Below are 20,100 nucleotides of genomic sequence, written 5' to 3'. Positions count from 1 at the left end.
CCCCAGCTCCCAGGAGAGACCCTCTGAACCCAGGAGGATTCCTAGCATTAGCTTAAGTATGAGTCTGAAGTTCAGAATCCGAGGGTTAGAAGGATCTTAGGGAGTCAAGCAGAAAACTGTCTAACCCAGCCCTCTGAGGACCACCTAGTCTTGTCCAGCTGACTTCCTGGAAAGATGACACCGTAAGAAATAAGTTGGCCCTCCTTGTAGTCCCTGCCCTGATACATGTGGTACCAGACTTCTTGTTGTTTTTAATAATAACAACTCTGGTTTTATTTTCTTAACTCAAAGGAATACAGGCTCATTGCAGAAGACTCAGAAAATAAAAATAGACAAAAGTAAGAAATAAAATCAGCCATAATCCTACTACTCAGAGATAAACCAGTTAACATCTGGACCATCTCCTATACACTGTTTCTGTACAAATACATTTTTTTCTCTTTTATAAGGAAAAGACTTGCTTTTTTCATAAAACAGTATATATTATGTATTTTCCCAATAGTACTTAATATTTTTATATGTCCTATAAATGGTTCAGTCTCATTTTAAAACGACATCATATGCACATGAAGAGTTCCTGGTAAGTGAGTAAAAAGAGTCAGATGCTTCTAAGATTCTTCTTGAGTATCACAGGATAGAAGATTAAGTACCTTGCTCTTTCTAGAGGCCTCAATTGTTGCTGCTGTCTCAGGCCTCTCCCCTCTCCCCTCTTGTTTCCTTGTCTCCAGAGCAGGAAGTACACCAATGACGTTGCCAAGATCTACTCCATCAATGTCACCAATGTTATGAATGGCGTGGCCTCCTACTGCCGTCCCTGTGCCCTAGAAGCCTCTGATGTGGGCTCCTCCTGCACCTCTTGTCCTGCTGGTTACTATATTGACCGAGATTCAGGAACCTGCCACTCCTGCCCCGCTAACACAATTCTGAAAGCCCACCAGCCTTATGGTGTCCAGGCCTGTGTGCCCTGTGGTCCAGGGACCAAGAACAACAAGGTACCTGCAGTCTGGCATGTATCCTAAACCTGACCCTCTGCTTGGATGACTTCAGAAGATGCTGAGTCCTGAGTGGGGTTCTTGAGAGGCTGATACCCAAGTGCTCCCCCTAGCATACTCCTAGGTTGGAGTCCTGGAGGACACCCATCCAGGCTGTGACTGTGGAGGGTTAGCAGGGCTTGATTTCCGGGGTCCAGGACTCAGTCACTGACAAGTCTCCTCTTTAGTTGGCAGGTAAGAGAGGCTGGTGACTGTCTGGTCCAGAGGGTTATTTGGCATCTGTGCAGAGACCTAGAGGGAAGGAACAGTGGGGTGCAGCCTGTGGCTTATATTCAGCCTCGTTCAATCCAGCCTGTTATTATGGAAATCTGCCCCTTCTTTGGAAAGATAGAAACCCAACCATTGCTGGGACATATGATAACTGGCATTGCTGTCTTCTATCCCAGTGGTTTCTCAGCTTTACAAGTATAAGGATCCCTTTCCTAAGTGGGAAAAAGCTGGGTGCAGTGGCTCACATCTGTAATCTCAACACTTTAGGGGGCTGAGGTGGGAAGATCACTTGAGCCCCAGGGTTCAAGGTTGTAATGAGCTGTGATTGTGCCACTGCACTCCAGCCCGGGTGACAGAGCAAGACCCTGTCTCTAATTAAAAAATAAACAAAATAAAGGCATATTAAAAAACTAATAAATAAATAAAGTGGATAAGCAGTGTTGTTGCCCCATGTACTTTCTGCATCTGAGAAGTACTATGACTAAAAGCTTTTAGATATTAATTGATGCTTTTAAATGAATTTGCATTTTACTGATCACAACTACACGCACATACATCAGTAAAGCACTATCAGTATGTACTCTGCAAACGTTGCCTAGTTCATCTGTGCAATAAGTGCAGCGATTCTACAGACTCCTGGCAACCTCTTTCGGGTACCCTGGACTTTTGCCACAACCTTCCTTCCCTGCAGCTCCCTCTGCTGCTGTGGGAGGGAATGACAGTTGTGTGTGGCTGCCGCTGAATGGTGACCCTAAAACAGAGCAATGAACGGGTTTATGGGAAGAAAAGCCCCTTTCAGAGTTCAGTTTCCTACAGAGCATCTGAGAAACAGGAAGCAGAGTTCAGTGAGTTTTACACTGTGACGGGGTGAGCAGGGAGCAAGAAAAGTTTCTCTTCTTCCATCTCAGATACCCTTTTCTGGTTAGTGCCTCAATGTCTTCTGCTGAAAAGTAAAAAGGGTCCTCTTGTGTCTTGAGAGGCTTCTATAATATAGGCACAGGGTTAGAAGGCTATAGAATTTGACCAAACTCCCTTCTGAAGAATAACAGATTTGGGTTTGTCCATCATATATGTGTTAATAATTGAATGGCAAATGTACATAAATCCCACTAGTGCCTGTTTCACTTCTTTTACTAGCCACCCCTAATCCTTTCTTCCTCCTCTTGACCCCATTTGGGCGGGACCAGACTGGGGAGAAAACTGCTACTCTTGGCTGCAGGCCCTGAAGGCCCTTCCTGACCAGCTGGCCCCACCCGTCCCTCTCCCCCTCAGATCCACTCTCTGTGCTACAACGATTGCACCTTCTCACGCAACACTCCGACCAGGACTTTCAGCTACAACTTTTCCGCTTTGGCAAACACTGTCACTCTTGCTGGAGGGCCAAGCTTCACTTCCAAAGGGCTGAAATACTTCCATCACTTTACCCTAAGTCTCTGTGGAAACCAGGTAAGGTATACCAGTTGACAGGGTGAAAATTGAATGGGGGAGGCCCATGGATCAGAGGCCAGAGACAGACACAGGAGAAAACCAGAAATCCTTCAGGCAGCAGGGGGTCGAGGAGCTTCAAAAGTTTTTAAATATTATTCTCCCTGAGGACTTTTTTCCCTAAAATTAAATAATCAGGATTATAAACACTTAAGAAAATAAAGATATGTAAAATAATGTGTTCTTGCTGGGTGCTGGGTGCGGTGGCTCACACCTGTAATCCCAGCACTTTGGGAGGCCGAGGCGGGCGGATCACCTGAGGTGCGGAGTTCGACACCAGCCTGACCAATATGGAGAAACCCTGTCTCTACTAAAAATACAAAAAAATTAGCCAGGCGTGGTGGCGCATCCTGTAATCCCAGCTACTCGGGAGGCTGAGGCAGGAGAATCGCTTGAACCTGAGAGGTGGAGGTTGCAGTGAGCTGAGACTGCGCCATTGCACTCCAGCTTGGGCAAAAAGGTGAAACTTCCTCTCAAAAAAATAATAAAAAATAAATAAAATAAAATAAGGTGTTCTTTTACTCTTACCTGACATTTATTTCCTCAGAATGAGTCTATTTAAAAATATGCCGGAGGAAGGCCAGGCGCGGTGGCTCACACCTGTAATCCCAGCACTTTGGGAAGCTGAGGTGGGTGGATCATGAGGTCAGGAGATCGAGACCATCCTGGCTAACATGGTGAAACCCTGTCTCTACTAAAAATACAAAAAAATTAGCTGGGCGTGGTGGCGGGCACCTGTAGTCCCAGCTACTCGGGAGGCTGAGGCAGGGCAACGGCATAAACCTGGGAGGCGGAGCTTGCAGTGAGCAGAGATCACGCCACTACACTCCAGCCTGGGGGACACAGTGAGACTCCATCTCAAAAAACAAACAAACAAAAAACAACAACAACAAAAAAACAACAACAAAAAAAACCCCAGAAATATGCAGGAGGAAAGGTTTTTTTCCCTTCCTTGAAAAAGCAGTCTTCAGCAATCACTGCATTTGTTACTTGTTTTCTAGAGCCTGGATAAAATCAACTGTTTCTAGTTTATCCACACGTCCCTTTGCTGACAGTACGAAAGAAAGTAACATGAAATGCTTTATAATGAAAGATTGTCACCATCAGCCATTTCATGCTGCTGCAAATATTTCAGATCCAAACTTCAAAGGCAGAAATGCAAAGGTTAATCCCACCACTGCACTTGACTAAATTGCAAACAAGCCACAATTAGCAGTTGGAAAGTTCATTTCAAATGTTACAAAAGAGGCTGGCATGGTGGCTCACGCCTGTAATCCCAGCAATTTGGAGGCCAAGGCAGGCAGATCACCTGAGGTCTGGAGTTCGAGACCAGCCTGGCCAACATGGTGAAACCCTGTTTCTACTAAAAATATAAAAATTAGCCGGGCATGGTGCCACACATCTGTAAGCCCAGCTACTCGGGAGGCTGAAGCAGGAGAATTACTTGAACCCAGGGGGCGGAGGTTGCAGTGAGCCAAGATCGTGCCACTGCACTCCAGCCTGGACAACACAGCAAGACTCCATCTAAAAAAAAAGTTACAATATGAAGAGCATCTTGAGCATCTAATCTTTGACTCTGTTCGTGGTAAGGCCCTTACATCACAGAACTCTGACTCATCTTCTGCAGCATGCAAAGAAGTCGATGGGTGTTTATATAGAGAACATGTCAAGAAATAAACTAATCTATGAAAGATTAGAGATAGGTGTCTCTATCTTGTTTTCAGAAGCCTTTGAAGAAGTTAAAATGAAGCCTCAGAAGTAACAGGTCATGATCACTTAGGAAATAAGATTGATTAAAGCAGGCTTCATGTAGCAAAAGTATCATTCAGTGAATTATGGAGAGCAATGAAGGTGGGGAATTTGGGGAAATGGTGTATTTTTTAATCTACTCCTTTCCTGTTTAGAAATGCTTATGGTGTACTGCCACACTATAGATCCTTAGTTCAAAGACAAAAGAACTCTTTATTTTATTGTAATGTAAAGGTTTCCTTCAGTTTTCAAGCTCATCTACTTCCTACAATCTAGAAAAAAAAAAAAAAGGCTGAGACACCAGATTTAGCACTTTTTTTTTTTTTGAGGTGGAGTCTCACTCTTTCGCCAGGCTAGAGTGCAGTGGCATGATCTCTGCTCACTGCAACCTCCGCCTCCCGGGTTCAAGCGATTCTCCTGCCTCAGCCTCCCGAGTAGCTGGGACTACAGGCATGCGCCACCACGTCCAGCTAATTTTTGTGTTTTTAGTAAAGACGGGGTTTCACCATGTTGGCCAGGATGGTCTCAATCTCTTGACCTCATGATCCACCTGCTTCGGCCTTCCAAAGTGCTGGGATTACAGGTGTGAGTCACTGCACCCTGCCAGCACCATTTATAATAAAATTTATAACATTGAAAATGTTGGCTGGGCACAGTGGCTCACCCCTGGAATCCCAACACTCTGGGAGATTGAGGCAGGAGGATTGCTTGAGCCCAGGAGTTCAAGACCAGCCTGGACAACACAGAGAGACCCTATCTCTACCAAAAAAAAAAAAAATTAGCCTATGGTTCCAGCTACTTAGGAGGCTGAGGCAGGAGGATCACTTGAGTCCAGGAGGTCAAGGCTTTAGTGAGCTATGATTGCACCATTGCACTCCAGCCTGGGCAATAGATCAAGACTGTCTCAAAAAGACAAAACAAAACAAAAAAATCAAATCTGTCTCGTCATTAGATCTGGGATGAATCATTCCCCTAAAACATACCATTGAAACGCTGAAAATTTAGATGTAAAAAAGCCTTCCCTATTCCCTTCTGGGAATTCCTCTGTGACCACTCACTTCTTCCCACTTTTTCCTCCCCACTCCCCCACCAGGGTAGGAAAATGTCTGTGTGCACCGACAATGTCACTGACCTCCGGATTCCTGAGGGTGAGTCAGGGTTCTCCAAATCTATCACAGCCTACGTCTGCCAGGCAGTCATCATCCCCCCAGAGGTGACAGGCTACAAGGCCGGGGTTTCCTCACAGCCTGTCAGCCTTGCTGATCGACTTATTGGTGAGTAACTCCGCTGCCTCAGCCTTGTTTGAGAGTGTGTGTATGTGTGTGTGTGTGTGTGTATGTGTAAGAGAGTGTGAGGTTACCAGGCTGGGAGGTAAAAGGCCCCACATGAGGGGCCCAACTTCTTGACCTGTGTTTTCTATTCCACTCTGTGTGCAAAGTGCTCCCAGGGACTCTGACAAACCCTTGTTTCACCCTTTCATAAGCCACTCAGGGATGTGATGAGATGAAGTGAGGTTGGATGTTGACAGGTATTGGAAGAATTGAAGTGGTTGCCAGCTAATGCTACTAGTGAGAACTAATTAGGAGCTCTAATTTGGCAGGGGTGACAACAGATATGACTCTGGATGGAATCATCTCCCCAGCTGAACTTTTCCACCCGGAGTCCTTGGGAATACCGGACGTGATCTTCTTTTATAGGTGAAGATGAGAGGCTAGGCTAATGCAAGTGAAACCTAGGACTCCTCCATAATTTCTGCTGCATCCCTCCCTCTCTAGCCACCTACTGCTTATCAAGCCAGAACATGTCTGAGGTCTAGCAGATCTGCCCAGTCATGATAGCTAAAAGCTGGGAGTTCCTGATCCCAGCTTCTTGGATATTACTGGAGCAGATCTGCCCTAGAGGCAAGGAGAAATATTGGATGATCTGCAGTGGACTTCCCTTCCAGCCTAAGCAGCCTCCAGTGTATGCTAGCCATGACTTTCCTAAACCAGGGCATTTCCCCCTTGACTACATATTGTTGATCCCCACCCTTTCCACGTATAAACCAAGGCCTGTGCACTCCCTGTGTGCCAGGCTAAAGCCCAAGTCCTGACTTCCCCAGCAAGGGAACTGCTCCATGCAGATTTCACTTGGTGGCTGTCCAATAACATAGCTGAGTGACTCATTCCCTCATGGGGGCTGGCTTTCTCTGCAGGTCCAATGATGTGACCCAGTCCTGCAGTTCTGGGAGATCAACCACCATCCGTGTCAGGTGCAGTCCACAGAAAACTGTCCCTGGAAGTTTGCTGCTGCCAGGGTAAGCCCTGCAAAGGGATGTAACAAAGGCCAAAATCTCCCTTCTTTGAAGTCATTCCATCCTGAGATCCAGAGATTACTGAAAAAGGGCAAAAAAGAAAAGAGTTTGAGATCCATTAATGGGCTCTTAGGGGCACAGTCATGGCCCCAGACCCTCAATTTTCATATGGCAAGAATGGGGTAGAAGGAAGAGTGAAAGCTATTCTCATATTCCTGGTCCATTATGGTGGCAGCTGCATAGCATAGTAACCAACAACTCGGCTAAGAGCCAGATTGAATGATCTCCTCCACTAACTAGCTATGTTATCATGGATACATTTCTTACCTTCTTTAGGCCTCTTTTTTCCTTATCTGTAAAAATGGGCATAATGCTAAATTCCCTCAGCGGGTTGTTTTGAGGATTAAATGAGACAAGGAGACTTTAGGACGTTTCATGATCTTTGGCTATCATGAGGATTAGTAAAGGTTTAGGGATCCTAGGAACCTCTCTACAACGAAAATACCCAGTTCCGAGGTTAATAGCTGAGTGAACTCAATCAAAAATTTCTAAATGAATATGACCACAGGACACCCCTCCCCTCCCCTCCCCGCATAACAGCAACTAACATCTTGACGGGCACTAGCGTCTTGAGGAAGACATTTTGGATATGCTGCGCCTAAACAACTGACTGGGGAGATGGGGAGGAAAGCAGGGCGTCTTGACCCAGTAGTGGTGTCTGAGTGTCAAATCCCTGTTCTTGCCATTGTAAACATCACAATAAAGTACATAACAGGTATCCATACCGGAAGTTCATTCCTGAACCCCACCTCAACTCCAATCACACCCCCAGGAAGCTGCATCAAAGTGGCTATTGCAAAATGTCACAAGTCTGTGGGGAGGACAGGAACCTCAAAGGGGTTGATGAGACAGCCGTGCTGGAGCTCAGACACCTTACAATAGCTCTCATAAGATGTCAGCAAAAACATAAACGAGCAGAGTGTGGGGAGACCACTGGAGGCCGGGAAGGCCTCTTATCAGTGAAATCAGAGATGAAAACCTGTGTTAAGGACTAGTTGGAAGGATCCTGGTAGGGCTAATGGTTTGGGCAGGGAGAGGGTATATCAGGCAAGCTATGAGACAACAGGCTTCCAACCAGGTCTTCCCCACCCCTCCAGTGAGTGAGAGCTCAGGTCTCTTTTCTGCTTTGCTAGAACGTGCTCGGATGGGACCTGTGATGGCTGCAACTTCCACTTCCTGTGGGAGAGCGTGGCTGCTTGCCCGCTCTGTTCAGTGGCTGACTACCACGCTATCGTCAGCAGCTGCGTGGCTGGGATCCAGGTGGGTTTCCCTCTGATCGGGCACTCCCACAAGAGAAGGGAATGGGAGATCTGAGTTCCTTGTTTTTCTCCCCAACAGAAGACTACTTACGTGTGGCGAGAACCCAAGCTGTGCTCTGGTGGCATTTCTCTGCCTGAGCAGAGAGTCACCATCTGCAAAACCATAGATTTCTGGCTGAAAGTGGGCATCTCTGCAGGCACCTGTACTGCCATCCTGCTCACCGTCTTGACCTGCTACTTTTGGAAAAAGAATCAAAAGTACATGATGCGGTATTGGAGTGTGGGGGACAGGGTTGGATTATTGATCAGGGAGAATATCTGAAAGTATAAATTAATGGGGTTTTTCTCTGGAGTTGGCTACAGACTCTGTGACCCTGGCCAGAGACTGTGAGGCACTTATCCAGTGCATGGTTTGGTTATCCTGACTCCTGAACAGGGATGGTACAACGTGGCAGTCTATAAGTGGATGTTAAATTCTCAAAAGCAAAGAGTATCCTTAATTTGTTATTATTAACAGTACAGAGAATGACATTATGATTTCAATATTTCTATTAAATTTAGAGATCATAGAAACAGACAGCCTTAAGGAACAAAGATCACTGAACTGGGAACCAAGATTCCTTCTAGTCCCCCAGCCCTGACACCATTTTACCATGCTTCAGTCTCCTTACCCATGGCATGGGAATAGGACCTGTTCGTAGCCTAACCTCTCTACCTCTTTCCCCCTTATTCCCACATTTTGGGATCTTGTCTTTCTCATCCTCCTGTTTTATAGACTAGAGTATAAGTACTCCAAGCTGGTGATGAATGCTACTCTCAAAGACTGTGACCTGCCAGCAGCTGACAGCTGCGCCATCATGGAAGGCGAGGATGTAGAGGACGACCTCATCTTTACCAGCAAGAAGTCACTCTTTGGGAAGATCAAATCATTTACCTCCAAGGTAGGGGGCCTGGCCAGCGCACTGAGGTCAGCCTGGAGGGCTGGAGGAGACACTGCTCCTCAGACACTGAATGGTCCTGTACCGTTCAGGGATGGGCACCCTGCTCCCCACACCCGATACAATTCCATTTCCCCACTCTGAAAATCCTGCCTTCTCCTTCTGCGTTTCTACACCAATACTCTTTCCCCCGGGGCCCAAGGCTGCTCTTGATCAGGCTCCTTCTCTCTCAACATGCACTCCAGTTAGTGAACTGTTTGGGCCTTTTCACTTCCAGAAGGAGTACTGAACCATCCATGTTGTAAGAATCATCCCCTACCCCTTTTTTTATTTTCACTGAAAAAGGGAAAAGGTGATCTCTGGGATCAACTTCTGATAGAAGTCAGGCTCTCCTTTGACCAGTGAGGGGTGCTGTCTTCCAGGTGTCTGGGTCCAGTCCTTTGGGAGCTGAATCATAGCTCAGTCTCAGCTGTTCCCCACTGAGCAATTCTGAGCTGGGAGGGCTAGCTTTGTGTGGGTGGGTGAGTATGAAGCTTATAAATGCAGTACAGACAATACTGTCACTGGGTGTGGGGCCAGCAGACAGCATCCAAGCAGGTCCTCCAGGGCTATAGTCCTCTGCAGCCCAACTCTGCCAGTGCCCATACCTGACTACTGCTCTGAACCAGTTCATCCCAATAGGAGTGGGTTGGGAGGGCGGAAAGAGGGAGGAGGGTATTGGGAGGTGGTTAAGAAAGGACCATGCTTGGGTGTTTAGATTGCTGAGTCTTGTTTCCTTTGTGCTGACCTGCTAGGGAGACTCCCTTGGCCTCCTTAGACTGCGATTTCTTTTTTTTTAAACGAATGGGAGAACAGTTCACCCTGGGACTCTTGAGTCTATCTGGGACTGCTAGAATTCAGCAAAGGTGCAAAGCAGGGGATTTTTAAGATTTTTGGCTCATGCCTGTAATCCCAGCACTTTGGGAGGCCCAGGCTGGAGGACCTCTTGAGGCTCGGAGTTCGAGATCAGCCTAGACAACATAGCAAGACCCTATCTCTACAAAATAAAAAACAATTAGCTGGGTGTGGTGGAGCATGCCTGTAGTTTCAGCTACTTGGGAGGCTGAGGTGGGAGAATCACTTGAGCCCAGGAGTTGGAGGCTGCAGTGAACTATGATTGTGCCACTGCACTCCAGCCTGGGCAACAGAGTGAGACCCTGTCTCTAAAAAACATGTATGTATGTATGTATGTATGTATGTATGTATTTATTTATTGAGACAGAGTGTTGCTCTGTCTCCCAGGCCGGAGTGCAGTGGCGTGATCTCAGCTCACTGCAACCACCTCTCAGGTCCAAGCGATTCTCCTGCCTCAGCCTCCCTGGACGCTGGGACTACAGGTGCATGCCATCACACCTGGCTGATTTTTTTTGTATTTTTAGTAGAGACACGGTATCACCATGTTGGCCAGGCTGGTCTTGAACTCCTGACCTCAGGTGATCTGCCTGCTTTGGCCTCCCAAGTGCTGAGATCACAGGTGTGAGCCACTGTGCCCAGCCAAAAACATTTTTTAAAAGAAAAAAAAATTTTTTTTTTTTTTGAGACAGTTTCACTCTTGTTGCCCAGGCTGGAGTGCAGTGGCATGATCTTGGCTTACTGCAACCTCTGCTCCTGGGTTCCAGTGATTCTCCTTCCTCAGCCTCCCAAGTAGTTGGGATTACAGGCGCCTGCCACCATGCCTGGCTAATTTTTGTATTTTTGTTAGAGACGGGGTCTCACCATGTTGGCCAGGCTGGTCTCGAACTCCTAACCTCAGGTGATCCACCTGCCTTGGCCTCCCAAGTGCTGAGATTACAGGCATGAGCCACCACGCCCCGCCTAAAAGTAAAAGATTTTTATTGTTCTCCAACTGACCCTGAAGGGAGCAAGCAGAATAGAGGGTATCTCATTTCTGTGTTTCCACAAAGCCACTGAAACAGGAATTTCATAAGGGTTCCTTCTGTCACCTATTTTCCATTTCTCTCCTTTGTCCCCAAACTTGCCCCTGTGCAGCAGCCAGCTCCTGTCACCATCTCTCTTTCAGAGGACTCCTGATGGATTTGACTCAGTGCCGCTGAAGACATCCTCAGGAGGCCCAGACATGGACCTGTGAGAGGCACTGCCTGCCTCACCTGCCTCCTCACCTTGCATAGCACCTTTGCAAGCCTGCGGCGATTTGGGTGCCAGCATCCTGCAACACCAACTGCTGGAAATCTCTTCATTGTGGCCTTATCAGATGTTTGAATTTCAGATCTTTTTTTTATGGAGTACCCAAACCCTCCTTTCTGCTTGCCTCAAACCTGCCAAATATACCCACACTTTGTTTGTAAATTATGCCCTTGCTTGTATCTTGTTTCCCAAAATGGCCCATCCGCCAGAGCCATAGCTTCGTCTGCTCATAATTCTTATAGCTTTGGAATGAAAATATTTCTATCTTCTTAAGTATAGAAACTATTTCCTCTGTCCTCTAACTTAAGGGCAGAAACAGCTGGGAGTTTTCCTCGCATGCCCTCAGCTCATGATCTCTTTAGGAGAGAGGCTGGGTGAAGAGGGTGTCAGGGTTCCCTGGTGGATAATCTTCATAGCAGCCTGGATCTATTTCCCCTGGATAACCAGCTCAAAGGGAGTGAAAATGGTAGTCTGAGGGCAAGGGGAGTAAGGCCTGGGTAAGAAAAGGCTTGAAAAGCACAAAAAGAGGCCGGGTGCGGTGGCTCACGCCTGTAATCCCAGCACTTTGGGAGGCCGAGGTGGGCAGATCACGAGGTCAGGAGATTGAGACCATCCTGGCTAACACGGTGAAACCCCGTCTCTACTAAAAATACAAAAAATTAGCCGGGCGTGGTGGCTGATGCCTGTAGTCCCAGCTACTCAGGAGGCTGAGGCGGGAGAATGGCGTGAACGCGGGAGGCGGAGCCTGCAATGAGCCGAGATCATGCCACTGCACTCCATACAGCCTGGGTGAGGGTGAGACTCTGTCTTAAAAAAAAAAAAAAAAGAGAGAGAAAAGCACAAAGAGCGGCAACAAAGAATGTTTTTGTTTTTGAGACAGGGTCTCGCTCTGTCACCTAGGCTGGAATGCAGTGGCATAATCACTGTTCACTGCAGCCTCAATCTCTTGGGCTCAAGCTATCCTCCCACCTCAACCTCTCAAGTAGCTAGGACTACAAGTGTGCACCAACAGGCTCACTAATTTTTATATTTTTTGTAGAGACAGGGTGTCACCATGTTGCCCAGGCTGGTCTCCAACTCCTGGGCTCAAGCGATCTGTCCGCCTCAGCCTCCCAAAGTGCTGGGATTACAGGCACAAGCCACTGCACTCAGCCTTTTATTTGTTTTTTAAACCATGTAGCTCCTTGCCTTCTCTTAAATAAATGATAGATATTCTCACTGAAGCCAAAGGAATAAGTTCATCAAGAAAATGCTCAAAGTCCTGGTGGATACATCCTCCCTATTTTTTTTTAAACCTCCCACTATCACTCTATGACACTGAAAAGAACCAGGTAAGCCCCAAACCCAGATGTTCCAGCCTTATCCTCTATTGGATTTACCCACAGAGATGGCAAACCCTGTCAGTGAGGAAAATTCCCCATCCTTGAGTGCCCCCGTCCTAGAAGTTTGGGCCATATTATGGAACAGGGGTCTCTTATTTGAAAAGAGCACAGGGAGGCCAAGATTTTAATGGGGGACTTTAGGGGATCCAGCCCACAATGGCATGGGCCTGAGGTGGCCATGATGTCTGCTTCTAAGCTTAACCCATCTGCTCAGGCACAGAATAAATGTCTAGGCTGGCCAAAAAAGGAACTGAATCCCAGGCCCATAAGCCAGCACCACAATCAAACCAGTCTTCAAGGAAGGAAGGCTAGGAGAGTTTAACAAGATTTTCACTGGGCCCAGCATGGTGGCTCACACCTGTAATCCCAAGGCAGAATGGTCGCTTGAGCTCAGGAGTTCAAGACCAGCCTGGGCAACATAGTGAGACCCTGTCTCTAAAAAATTAAAAAATAAACAAGGTGTTCACCAAGCTGGGATACTTCTCACTTTTAAGCCCCTATCTTTCTCTTTTTTTCATTCTCAATTGCTTTGTGTGATAAAAAACTAAAGAGACTTCTGGTCCAATTTCTGGCAACATCCCTTCTGAAAGGTGAGTAGAGTGGGTGTCTTCTATGCCCATTTTCCCCAATTTTACACAAACTATTATCAATGAACTTTTAAGTACCTAGAATGGGTAAAACCAGAGCAAGACCTTAAATTACCTTCTTCTTTTTTCTACTGGCAGTTCTGCCTCCATCACTATCAGGCCAGGGTGACCTTCCCTTGGTCAAGCCCCAATTGCCCATGATTTGTGCCTGTGCCCTTTCTCCAGTGACCATTTGGTGACCAGATGGTAGATACAGAAAGAGGATGGCATTTGCAAGTGACTAGTCTGCCACAAAATGCTCATCTGATTAGCCACTGCTGCCCTGGCGATGGCTTTGTAAGAGTCGATGAGAACTAGAGTCATGCTGTGGCCCCTGGCCATCAACAGTGTTGGTGATGGCAGGGAGTCCCTTTGGTTTAATAAATCCAGTTTTTCTTTGGGTATCCAAATTCTCCCTCCTTTTATAGGAGTCAGGCTCTCAGAACCTGTGTCCATGTTGGAACTTCCCCCAGTGTGGATGCAGATACGCAGCTCCTGAGCTCCGACCTAAAGTCTTCTGTAGCCTCAGCAATACTCGGGCACCTGCCGTCTCACTGAATAGCTTTCTTTTGTGACAAAAGCCACAGATAGCCCTTAGACTATTCCGGAAACAGTAGGAAAAATTACATATGTCTTTGACTTCTTTATTCTGACTCCACTGATTTTAGCCATAATACTTTAAGGAGCTACTTTTTACTACCCCTTACCCTGCTGACTTCTGCAGGTCTGCCCTGTGACCTGTCAGGAACTCCTGAGTTACGCTACTGGGGTCACCTGTTGCTCCCCTAGCAAGTTAGACATGTCATATTTTTAACAGCTTTATTGAGATATAATTCACATATTATACAATTCACCTTTAAAACATATGATTCAGTGGCTTTTAGCATACTCACAGAGTTGTCCACCCAGTTGAGAGCAAACACGTGTTCAATTTTCTTTTCCTTTTTTTTTTTTTGAGACAGAGTCAGCTTTGTCACCCAGGCTGTAGTGCAGTGCCACGATCTTGGCTCACTACAGCCTCCCCGTCCTGGGTTCAAGTGATCCTTCTGCTTCAGCCTCCCCAGTAGCTGGGATTACAAGCATGCGCCACCACGCCTAGCTAATTTTTGTGTTTTTAGTAGAGATGGGGTTTCACCATGTTGGCCACGCTGGTCTCGAACTCCTGGGCTCAAGTGATCCACCCACCTTGGCCTCCCAAAGTGCTGGGATTAGAGGTGTGAGCCACTGTGCCCAGCCTACATGTTCAATTTTCTATGAACAAAGGCTTTAGTCCTTGACCCAGGGCTAAAGTGGTCTGTCCAAGCTGTTGTTGGTAGAGGGAGTATGATAAAATGTTTAAATCTCATTTGGTTACCTTAAGTCCTGGAACACACAGTAACTGTCATCCTATAGTCATCACCTGTATTTGGCTGGGAATGCAAATGAAGATTGTGGTGTATTCAAGCAGTAGGGTTTTTGTTTTTGTTTTAGTGCCAACAAAACTTTTTTTTGTCCGACTACATTAAAGATAAGACTGACTATATTTATACAACAGAAACTTTGTAATAGATTTTTTCAGCTTTGTGAAATCGAATTTTTGTCTCATCAGGACTGGTTGGATTTCCTTTTTACCCTGTAATCCAAGCGGTTAATAGTTTGTTAGAAGATGGGTATTGCATGTCACTTTTTTCTTTTTTTTGTAAAATAAAAACATACCTTCCAAGTTGTTTTTCTTGAACATAGGTTGGGTGGCTGGAGGGGTGAGTGGGAAATGTAAGTGTCCTGGAAGCTTAAACTGAAAAGGAGAAGGATTCCACATTCACAGAGAGGCAGAGAAAAGAGCACAGACTTTGGAACAAGATGGACACAGGCTAGAAGCCTCCCACTACTTGTTGAGGAATCAGTCAATAACCAAACCTCAGTTTCCACAATAATAAAATGCATCTAATGATACCCAACACCCCAAGATTGAATGAGCTCAAAAGAAATAACTCATAAACCACTTCGCATGCTACTTCCCTTCCCTTCTGCTCAGGTTTCTTTCGGGAAACATGAGGCCAGCCACATAACAATAAATCCACAAATAGAAGCAAAATTAGCTTCTTTGGGTATGAGGTAGATTATTACAGACTAGATGTGGAGAAAATCCTAGACGATATCAAGGGCCTACCATTTCCTGAGGTCGCTAGATTTTTGCTTTCTTTCTTTTTTTTCTTTTTCTTTTTTTTTTTTTTTTTGAGGCTCACTATGTTGCTTAGGCTGGAGTGCAGTGGCAGAATCTCAGCTCACTGCAGCTTCAACCTCCTGGGCTTGAGTGATCCTCCCACCTCAGCCTCCTGAGTAGCTACAGGCATGTGCCACCACACCCGGCTAATTTTTGTATTTTTTGGAGAGACAGGGTTTCACCATGTTGCTGGTCTCAAACTCCTGGGTTCTAGAGATCTGCCCACCTTAGCCTCCAAAGTGCTGGGATTGCAGGCATGAGCCAGCGTGCCTGGCAGGATTTTTCTGCTTCAGGACTTCATTCTAGTTGAGGGCACTTGATCCCCAAAAATAATTCTCTCAGCTATTAATAGATGAGTTGAGAATGTCACAGACTTTTCAGACTGAATGGCACTAAGTGCCAGATGTTCTTCATCAGGGTCCTTAGGTAATTTCTAGCCTTCGAACAGGCCTATCTGCGCCAGTGCTTCCTACACCAGTATCACCCTCCTGCTCTGTAGCCAGAGCCCTTTTTCTTTTTTTCATGAAAAGTTTTCTGGTAAAAGGCAGAAAACCTGCTAACCAAATTCTAAAAGAGGGTGTGGCGGCTTATGCCTATAATCCCAGCACTTTGGGAGGGCCAGGCTGGAGGATCGCCTGAGGCCAGGAGGTTGAGGTTGCAGTGAGCTATGATCGTGGATTGCACCACTGCCCTCCAGCCTGGGTGACAGAGGCAGCCCTGTCTGTAAAAAAAAAAAAAAAAATTCTATAAGAGCTGGAACACTCAGAGCTGTTTTTCTAACACATCTGATGGCACTCAAATGTGCCATCTCTGAATGGCCCCTTATTGCTGTCAGGCAGGAGCAACTGGCAGCAGCTCACCTACACTCCAAGGCTGGTTGTTTATGACCCACATCTACTTCGACTGGGTGGTACCTGGGTTGTACTGGTGGTTAAATATTTTGAACATCACCCCTGCTTATAACATAAAGTCCAAACTCTAAGAAGGGAAGTAGAAAAGAAAACACATTAATTTGGCATCTCTGTGTCAAGCCTGGACTTAATGCTTTCACAGCATTGCCTTTTTTCATTTCCAGAACAGCCCTGGAGGCAGCTACTATCGCCATTACAATAGAGGAAGAAACTGTGTCTCCAACAGATTCAGTTATGTGGCCTACAAGGTCCCTAACAGCCCACCGGCTCCCCCTCCCAACATTGTTTCTACTCTAACCACACTGAGCTTTCGATGGTCTCTGAGTCATAAGCACCTTCATGCCTCCAGCGTTGGAATGTGCTCTCCTCTCTGCCCCTCTGCTTCCTTTTCACCTCACAGATCCCATTCAGCCTTCCATGTCACCCCACTGTGGGAAATAACAGGACAAAAACAGTCCCATGGGAGTACTGCTATGAATCTTTATGAATTCAGCCATATACTGTGCAATGCAACAAACAAGCAACAGACACAATCAAGCTTGAAACTGCGGGGCAGGGAGAGGGGTGTGTAATGATATGGAAGTGATTTTAAGAATTTCCCAATCACTGACAAAGAAGTAAAATACATTATCAGGTGACCAGGCAAGAACACACTTATGACTTGGTCTAAATCTTAAGGAGGACAATTAACTGGGAAGCACAGAGCAACAATGAGTATTACGAGATAGAGAAACTGATTTAGGGTTGCAATACAAAACTGTATGAATAATTTAAGAGCTATTCAAGGAGAATTTGGAATACAAACTAATTTTGTCTCAGTGCCAAAGTTAACAATCCCACATAAAATTCAATTCCCTATAGAGTAGTTCAGCCTTAACAGTACTTTCACTTTCCACAGTTTCAGTTACCCAAAGTCAACTTAAGTCAAAAAATATTAAATGAAAATTCCAAAAATAAACAATTCATAAGTTTTAAATTGTATGCCATTATGAGTAGTATAATGACATCTTGTGCTATCTCACTCCTTCCCACCTGGGACATGAATCATCCCTTTGTCCAGAGTATCCACACTGTCTGCACTATCCACCCATTACTCACTTAGCAGCCATCTGAGTTACCAGATCGAAAAAGCACAGTGTACGTAGGGATCCGTACTCTCCGTGGTTTCAGGCATCCACTGGAGACTACTGTATGATACGGTGTGGTGGGAGAATAGATTTCACACCCCAATTCTATCAGATGGAGAGGCTGGATCGAAGTCCCCCCAGGTCCTGGCAGCTTCCCCTGATCCACGCTATTTTTAAATGATTCCTGCTTAGTTGCTGAAGGCTAGCAACGTGGACCTCTTTGTTACTGTGTCTCTCTGATAGAAGGGAGTGGGTAAGCCAGAACTGGAGGCGGGGTGGTCAGTTCCTCCTGAAACAGTATCATCAATACTACTGTACTGTGGGAAACCGGAAGAGTGTCTAACCAATTTGCAGGGAGGGGTAAAGAGGATGTCAGAGAAGGCTTCCAGGAGAAAGGAGGAATTAGCCAGGTAAGAGGAACAGAGAAGGGAAAGGGAGTTCCAGGCAGAAGGAACTTGTGCAACCAAAGGCTCAGAGGGAAGGAAGGGAGCCACAAGAACGTTGGAATGGGGAATACGAGGGTGGAATGTTAAGAGATAAAGAGGGCCAGGTGAGGTGGCTCATGCCTGTAATCCCTGCACTTTAAGAGGCCAAAGTGGGCGGATTGCTTGACCCCAAGAGTTCAAGATCGGCTTGGGCAACATGGCAGAGCCCTGTATCTACCAAAACAAAAACAAATACAAAAATTGGCTGGGGCATGGTGGCACACATCTGTAGTCTCAGCTACTCGGGAGGCTGAGGTAGGAGGATCCCTTGAAGCTGGAAATGTCGAGGCTGCAGTGAGCCATGGTTGTACCACTGTTTTCCAGCCTGGGCAACAGAGTGAGACTCTGTCTCTCTCTCTCTCTCTCTCTCTCACACACACACACACACACACACACACACACACGAGATAAAGAGGGAACATGTTAGAGAAGGTGGTAGGGACAGATCATAAATAGCATTGCCAGCCATGTTTGGATTCCCCTGAGGGTAACAGGTATCCACAGAAGACTTCTAGCAAGGGAGTGACAGGACCGGACTTGTTCAGTGAACATTGAGAAACCCTACTCCAAATCCAAGACAGAGGAACACAAAGGGTTGCCACAGTGAGGCCTCAGAGAACTCTTCCGAGTTAGCCAGCTCCAAACTGGGAAAATTGAGGTAGGCAGCTTTTGTTGGGTGCCCCACACCCTCTTTTCTTGCTCCCTCTCTGCAGTTGCTCTTTTCCCCTAGGCTGCCCACTAGCTGCCCAGGATCCCCAAGGCAGTATCTTCACCCAGGACTCTGCTCGCTGACCTGCAACAAGCTCCCACCCTCTCAGCCTACTTCCTCACAACCTAACAAGCACTTACCACGGGTAAGGCAGTGTGCTCGGTCCCGTGGGGAGAAAAATGCAAATACGCAATGGTCTCTGCCCTATAAGATCAGGCCCTGTAGCATAGTCAGGGTCCTCACTGACCTGTTTTCTGCTAAGGAGTGCTAGCAAAAGGGCAAAGCCCAAACATTAGGCTATCTTAGGTATTTACCTGTGTCCTGGTTTTGATTCCATCACTTACCTTCTCTGGGGCTGTTTCCTTATAAAGAAAATAAAAGGGTTAGCCTGGCTGGCTGTTTTCCAGTTGGGGCTTCTTGAACACTTCAGTCCTCAGAGGCAGTGCCCAAGAACATTCTTGGTAATAAGGGTTAACAGAAATCACATACCCAAAGGTGGCAGGGCTTCACACCATCACTCCATAACGAAAGTTTTTATGTTGATTTGTTTTTGCGTTAGCTTCTGGCAGGAGTTACTTGGTGCAGTAACACTGCCTATTTCCTGCTGATCAGAATTTCTAGGTGGCAGCCATATAGATCCGATTAATAAAAAAGGCAAATTATTATTTTTACAAAATCATGTTCATTAGACAAAAATATTTCAAAACATGAGGGACAAGGTGATGAAAAGATCGGGAATTATTAAGTTAATAGATAGCTGAAGCTCCCCTTCAACTCTAAAAATCCCACGATTCTAAGCTGATGAAGTATGCTATTATGTTAATTTATTATACTCATCAGGTAACATGATTTTGATACAGGGTCTCACTCTGTTACCCAGGCTGGAGTGCAGTGGCGTGATCTCAGCTCACTGCAACCTTCGCCTCCTGGGTTCAAGCAATTTTTGTACCTTAGCCTCCCAGGTAGCTGGGATTACAGGCATGTGCCACCACACCCGACTAATTTTTGTGTTTTTAGTAGAGACGGGATTTTGTCATGTTGGCCAGGCTGGTCTCGAACCCCTGACCTAAGGTGATCCACCCACTGTGGCCTCCCAAAGTGTTAGGATTACAGGCATGAGCCACCGCGCCCGCCCACATGAACATTTTAAAGGGAGGTGTTTGTAATCTAATGATAAGATTAATTGTGAAAATGCATGAATAAATTTGGCGAGATCAGAATTTCAAGATCACTTGTTGAATGACACTGATGACCTCCTTAAAGGGTTGACCCAGTGGCCCTCCTCCCTTAGGCCTGGGACCACTTCAGCCTCAGAAACACCTGTCACTGTTTTGGAAACTTAATTGGCAATACACTTTGGCGGTGCCTTCAATGACATGGAAGCAGGGAGCGCCCCCATCACAGACCTTGCCCTCAGAAGGCTTTAG

At 46.3% G+C, this 20,100-nt stretch overlaps 1 protein-coding gene across 2 annotated transcripts in view; it reads left to right on the top strand.

The window, feature by feature from the left end:
- Nucleotides 1-11,395, top strand: part of ELAPOR1 (endosome-lysosome associated apoptosis and autophagy regulator 1) — an 88,629-nt gene extending 77,234 nt beyond the window's left edge. Inside the window, exons 15-23 of one of the 2 annotated variants that reach the window (XM_058439498.1) lie at nucleotides 729-992; nucleotides 2,535-2,708; nucleotides 5,590-5,770; nucleotides 6,097-6,193; nucleotides 6,691-6,792; nucleotides 7,983-8,109; nucleotides 8,188-8,366; nucleotides 8,884-9,049; nucleotides 11,106-11,395. In XM_058439498.1, the coding sequence (XP_058295481.1) occupies nucleotides 729-992; nucleotides 2,535-2,708; nucleotides 5,590-5,770; nucleotides 6,097-6,193; nucleotides 6,691-6,792; nucleotides 7,983-8,109; nucleotides 8,188-8,366; nucleotides 8,884-9,049; nucleotides 11,106-11,174 (1,359 nt within the window). In that variant the 3' untranslated portion in view covers nucleotides 11,175-11,395. Of the gene's footprint in view, nucleotides 1-728; nucleotides 993-2,534; nucleotides 2,709-5,589; nucleotides 5,771-6,096; nucleotides 6,194-6,690; nucleotides 6,793-7,982; nucleotides 8,110-8,187; nucleotides 8,367-8,883; nucleotides 9,050-11,074 lie in introns of both variants that reach the window. The other variant, XM_032155153.2, reaches the window with a different exon arrangement.
- The last annotated feature ends 8,705 nt before the right edge of the window (nucleotides 11,396-20,100 follow it).

The sequence above is a fragment of the Hylobates moloch genome, unplaced genomic scaffold, assembly GCF_009828535.3.
Source record: "Hylobates moloch isolate HMO894 unplaced genomic scaffold, HMol_V3 SCAFFOLD_5, whole genome shotgun sequence".
Taxonomy (NCBI): Eukaryota; Metazoa; Chordata; class Mammalia; order Primates; family Hylobatidae; genus Hylobates; species Hylobates moloch.
This window is presented reverse-complemented; position numbering and strand designations above follow the sequence as displayed.